This window comes from Malus domestica, chromosome 17, assembly GCF_042453785.1.
Source record: "Malus domestica chromosome 17, GDT2T_hap1".
Classification (NCBI taxonomy): domain Eukaryota; kingdom Viridiplantae; phylum Streptophyta; class Magnoliopsida; order Rosales; family Rosaceae; genus Malus; species Malus domestica.
The window spans coordinates 21,935,314-21,941,993 of NC_091677.1; the positions used below are offsets into that span (position 1 = coordinate 21,935,314).

Sequence of the window (6,680 nt, forward strand, 5' to 3'; positions counted from 1 at the left end):
GATACTACAATGGATAGTCTGTTGGTGGATGAGGGGTGTGTCCAATGGAATGTGGATTTAATTAAGTGCATATTCTTTGAGGAAGAGGCAAAGTTGATTTTGAGTATCCCCTTGAGTTATTTCAAGCCACTGGATAGATTAATTTGGGTTGCGGAGAAGGATGAAGTGTTTTCGACTAAAAGTGCTTACTTGGTAGCTCGGTCTGGTGGAAATATAGGTGGGGATGAATCCACTAGTTCTGAAATGAATGGGGAGTTAAAATATATGTGGAAGGCTCTGTGGAGAGCTTATGTACCATAAAAGGTTAAGATATGCGTATGGCGATGCTGTCTAAACGCCTTACCAACTCGAGAAAATTTGAAGATAAGGAAGGTGATCACGATGGACACTTGTCTTTTCTGTAATGGAGGCACAAAAAGTGTTGAACATACGTTGTTGGAATGCCCAAGATTAGCGTCTATCTGGTTTTCCAGCCCATTATGTTTAAGGACGGAAAGGCATATCCACAGTGGTTTCTGTATGTGGCTGGTAGAGGTGGCGGGATTACTTGCTCGTCAAAGCTTTGACTTAGCTTTGATCTTGATATGGAGTATATGGAAGGAACGTAACTCATTCTTATGGAATGGTACGGCTTTGAATCAGGTGGATATTAACTGCAAATCCCAAGCTTGGCTGCAAGAATTTAGGAAGTGGCATGGTTCCAAGAAGTGCTTCAAACCGTCAATCCCTCAAAAATGGGAGAAACCTGATGTGGGCTGGCTTAAATGCAACTTCGATGGCACGTGAGACGAGCTAGGCAAGCTAGGGGGTATGGGCATGATGATTCGATATGAGAATGGTGCTTCTGTGGCAGCTCCAGTTATGAAATTTTGAGGGGTCAGTTCGATAATTTTGGTTGAGATCATGGCTGCTCGAGTAGCAGTTTTTTTTGCTCATGACCTGGGAGTAACTCATTTGGAAGTGCAAGGGGATGCAATGATGGTTATCAATGCTTTGCAAAAGGATGCGGCAACTCTATGCAATGGTACCTTTGGGAATATTTTGAATGATGCTAGTCAACTGTTGAAGTCTTTTTCGAATCGGAAGGTCACGTTTGGTCGACATGAGACGAATAAGACTGCACATCGGCTCGCAAGATTGGGCTTATTGTTAGATACTCAGGTTTCTTGGTTTGAAGAACTTCCTGATGTAATCTCTTATTTGCTTTTTGAGCATAGTATTACTATTTAATTTAGAGGAGTGGGATGCTCTTTTTCTCTTGATCTGGGTTGAAATCATCGGCAAGGTTTTTATCAAGGCCCATTGTTAGCACCTTATCCTCTTTGCTTGTAAGTTTTCTATCTCATATAATGAATATCGTACTTCCAAAAAAAAAAAAAAAAAAAAAAAAACGAATCCATAGTAATGTCATTTGAATTATGAACACAAGGTTTAATAAGTTCATCATATCGTGTGCGAGGGAAACGCTCCCTTTTTTTATTTTTTTTTATTTTTGAACAAACTAAAGTGGTTGGGTTGGGGAGTAGGCTAAACCTCACAATATGTTAGTACTTATGTGGTTCAAATTTGTTTTTGGCAATAATCGAACTTAAGACCTCTCACTTACAAGTGAAGATGAATGCAATTAGACCGTAATATTTAATGGCACTCCCTCTTAATATCTTAAGGAAAGAAAAAGAAAATATCTCTCTCTTAATAGCTAAGTCTGCGTGCTTTAGTAATTGTTTCCAATTAACCTTTGTTTACAAATCAAAAGGTTGTATTCACTAATTAATCCTTTATAATTCTCAATCTGCGATTTTGATTACACGCGAAGCATGTCAATCTTCAAAAAGTGACATTTGTCTAGCAATATGCCTCGATTTCTATACTTTTCACCTAATATATTACCCTATAATTTTGGCTTTATGAGAGAGCACCTTTCATTGTATATGGAATTTAAAAGTTGAAGCGACTTGCAAGTAACACATCTGCGCACAAATGCTTTTCAAAGACAAATATCTTTGTCCTCAAGGAATAGCAAAGTATGCATCTCACTCTCATATCTATTGGGACCAACATAAACGTTAATTTGGATTTAACCACAAATTAGTTTACCCAAATTAATTTAAACTAGTTTGTATTGTCCTTTTGTCGGCCTAAAATTTTGGCTTGGATTGGTTACTTTTGTTCTATCACAATCTATAATAAAATAATGCATGCCCATGGTTTCGACATACGGGAAGTGCCAAGTCATATGTGACTAAGGTTAACTCTAGAATTAAAAGTGATATCCTATTAAATTACACACACAAAAAAAAAAAAACAATTATTATCTCAAAAATTGATGGCCACCTTCATATATTTCATATATTAGACAAATGACTAATTGAATCTGATCAAAACACATGCCAAACTTTTCATAACATGCCATGGTGATCCTATATTTAGTTTTCACTACATGTGTGTGGTCAAGTTACCAATTGAGTATGATCAAATTCCATGCCAACTACTCACCAAGCTATTCTTTTGCCATTATAGCCAATATATGTTGCTATAGGGTATTTTAAGTTCTTGGGTAAGGAAGGGCGGGATAACAAGGTAAGATTAAGATATGTTAATTTGGGCCTCAAATTTGGAGTAAATAATATTAATCATAACAAAAAAAAAGAATTGAAGCAGTAGGCTTATATTAATGAGATGTTTTTTTTTACAACGACATATTTATACTAAGGATTGACAGAGTTGGACTAAATCACATAATAAATTAATTGTAATAATTTAATATCACACTCGCAATTTGCAGAAGTCAAACCTAATACATACAAATACAAAAAAATATATATCTAATGAAAATGTGGTACTAAATAACACATTAGCAAGAATTAAAGTCCTTCAGAAAGAAAATTAACGTTTGACCCTGTCAGATATTCTCCCTGAGTAGCCTAAGTGAATTGGGTGAAGTAGTTGAGTTCAAAACTTTTGCATCTATGTTGTGTCTAGTTCTCTGTGAGTCCCTGCACCTTCTCTTGTCAAAAAATTAGATAAGATACAAAAGATTTGAAGTAGAAGTTGGGAAATGGTAAATTCTAAATTCATATCCATGTCAACAAAACAAAAATCCTACAAGATGGAAATGACACTTTTTTGCAGTGATAGAAAACAATTATGCTTCCCTACCTATTTCTTTTCCACGTAACAACTAACTATTTAACAAACTAACGTTATCGTTGTACTAAAAAAATCTTACACGATGATGATGCTAATAATACTAAAAGCAACCTCTCTTAATTAATCAATATCTGATCTGTCAAATATTACCTAATCCATCTGTATCAAATTAACTACCTAACGTTGATCTTGTTTATGAATTTAAATTTAATTGAAATTGATATCTCCTCTTTATGAACTTAACTTTTTTACTACCTTTAAACATCCTAATGAAGCAAAAGCTTTAATTTAATAATTACTTGGTTTACCCAATAAATTAATCAGTCCCTAAAACTTTCATTCATCTACACAATAAAATGTGCTGGACTAGGATTCAATTTGGATTTTCACCCACGGTTTCAACGTCTTTTTTCAGTCCCTAAAAAATTAAATATTAAAGTTATGGGCATGATCATCGTCTTCGTATTTGGGTATGTAATTGTGTAAAGGTCCTAGCTGTCTGGTCAAGGCCCTTTACGAAACCCTAACATCAATAGTGCTGTTTTCTTTTCATTTGTATATGGTATGTGATTGTGTATATAATACGCAAAAGTAGCCAATTACCAACCCAAAGCAGCTACTTTCTTATAAAATTTGATAAAAACAAAGGGGAAAAGAGAGAAAAAAAGAAAAGTATAGAAAAGGTGACTATATTTTTAGGGAGGGCCAGCATTTTGGTACCATATTGGTTTCACTTTAACATAGTGGAATCACATCAGGATGTAGTGGAAGTGGTACTGTAGCTGTAAAAGCAGGTTTGAGATTTTAAAAAAATAAAAATAAAAATTATAACATTAGGCTCTTGGTTGTTCTAAAGTCCAAATTAACCCTCCAATTATTATGGTAGAATAATGTGGCCCCAAAATGGTCCTTGTAAATTGGAGCTTATGCATGACTTGGAAACTAAGATTCAAATGATTTACAAGTGTTTTCAGACTTTCCAGCTGACTTCTAGATCTCAAATTCCATGAAAGATTATTGGAATATACAAATTAGAAATGATACAGAGATCCTCTTTTAAAATAGAACTCTTCATGGACCGTTTGTGATCTCATGTTTTTTTGCATAATGTTCTATAATGTTAGCACAAAGATTATGTCAAAAATATGAGATGGCGTAGAGTCCATGTAAAGTCTCACTTTTGAGAGTTTTCTTAACATTTTTTATACAAATTATATAGAAATTTTTTATAAAGTATGCATGCATTTGTCGTATGTTGTCAATTATTACTTGTACTGCAATTGTAACAATATCACTTTTTTAAATATGAAAAAATCAATAACAAGTTCATGTGGAAATCATGCACGTTATTTGCATCCGAATGATATACAATATGATATGTTTCAAATTAAAAGTGAGAAAATTAAGAAATAAGATCAAATAAATTATTAACTTTCCCCAGCTGGTTCCTGCAGTCTCTATATGCTGTACGAACTGGTACCCTGAGATGAATATACTGTACCTTTCTTTCTTGTAATTTTATATTCCAGATCCAGACATATACGGGTTTGAAGGTTGGAATCTGCTTACGATTTTAAAAATAATCGAATTTGAAGGTTAATTTTGAAGAAGAAAACACATAAGGGTAAAAGCCAAAAAATTTGGAATGGCCAACATTTTTTTTATTTTTTATTATATTTTTGTGCTTTCTTAAGCAGTTTCTTCAAGAACATAGAAATCAATCAAGGACTTAAAAGCTGAAATTAAGAAAAAACAACAACTGCAGTTTGACACAATTAATGAAACTAATTAAGCGACTTCTCTTTTATTATTTATCAACAATAATATAAGATGTACTCAAATCTTCAAAATATAGGATTTACTCATGCATTCTCCTCTGCTGCCACAAATTCTTATAAAACTTCTCTATAAACTCCTCCGCCGCTTTATCTACGTGGCTATCCTCATCGGCCTCCCTCAAAGGAAATGGTGAGTCCGTTATCCTTAGTTGGCGGACCATAGGGCTCTTTCCAAACCCGGGAAGCACCGGTGATGCTGCCACGGATGCCACCGTCTCCACAGCCAACAAATCATTATTCAACATCTCCATAACCGCCTTAACGGCACCTGCGGTCGCCATCTCATCATCCTGAGTTAGCTGCGCGTGAGCACATGTGAAAAAGTTGTTGCGATTGTTGTGGTGGCGGCGCTTGCCCATGAGGTGAAAAGGGTAGTTGGGGGTGTTGCTGCAGCTGAACTCATACTCTTGTGGGGCGGCAGAAGAGGTGGTGCTGCTGTAGTGGGGGTGGTAGTGGTTGTGATGATGATGGTGGAACATGAGGTTGCTTAGGGCTTTGCTGGCGAGTTTGCCACGCTTCATCATCATGTTGAGGTCGAGTAGGAGCTTCCGCTTTGAAATGCCCTTTTTTAGCATGAAGAAAGCTACACGTACTATACTCCATATTCTCCTAGCAATTACTGGTAGATTATTTTGTTCCATTTTGAAGGGTTTAATTTTATTTTCTCAATTTGAGAGAGAGAGAGAGAGAGAGAGAGAGAGAGAGAGAGAGAGAGAGAGAGGATTAGAGAGAGTTGTTGGGTGCAAGTTCTAAAAGAAGGGGGAGGGGTATTTAAAGGTGGATACGGAGGTGGTGGAAGAGAAGAGAGTTGGGTTTGTATTTTTGTTTGAATAAATAATGTTTTTCAAAATGGTCCAAAAAGTAGGGTTTGTATTTCAATTATGCACTAGCTAGAATGGCTTGTTGTGGAGCGGATACCTAGATTTTTAGTTTTGCTTTTTTGGTTGCATAGATTTTTAGTGTTACTTTTCTTTAGAGACCAAACATGCATGCACTACTACAAAATGCCTTTATTGTGTCGGTGGTTGTTGTGGATGCAAATTTTCTTCTTCTTGATCTTGGACGATTTTGCACCTACAAAACAACTAGCACCTTAGGTTAAGGCCAAAAGCCTCATGCGCCCACGATGAATTGGGGGGGGGGGCTTTGGCCGAAGAACCTCCGATGCCAAAGTTAGAATTTTAGAGAGAAAAAAGTGTTTAGAGTGTTTGGGATTTTTTGTAAGAGAATTAGCCTTAGTGTTTGGTGAAAATGGGAACCAATATATAGGAGAGGAAGGGTATGGCCGGCCATTAGGCCAAGGATGAGTTATTTTGGGAGGTTATGGAGATAATGGGCTAGTTATTTTGGGGGGTTATGGAAATAATTGGCTAGTTAATTAGCAAATAATAATAACCTAATTAACTAGCTATTTGAATGTCATAAAAGGGGAAGAAAATGGTAGCAAAAAACAGAAAATAAAAGGCATGGCCGGCCCTAGTGGGTAACCGGCCTTTGGTAAGTTTTTTGGTTATAATTTGGTGGTTTAATTGATAATTAAGGGATTGATTAGGTAATTAATCCCTTAATTAGTCAATTTTAGGAAATATGAAAGGAATATATTATTTAGCTAAATAATGGAATATAGAACATATAGAATAAATTAGATTTTGGGAATTACCTTATAGAAAGGATTTGGTGAAATAGGTTTTA

General features: G+C 35.6%; 1 protein-coding gene across 1 annotated transcript; it reads right to left on the reverse strand.

Annotated features, from left to right (window-relative positions):
* Window positions 1–5,008: 5,008 nt before the first annotated feature.
* Window positions 5,009–5,629, reverse strand: LOC103422356 (uncharacterized). Its single transcript, XM_008360406.2, has one exon. It carries the CDS (start codon window positions 5,627–5,629, stop codon window positions 5,009–5,011), a length of 621 nt encoding a protein of 206 aa, XP_008358628.1.
* Between the last annotated feature and the right edge of the window lie 1,051 nt (window positions 5,630–6,680).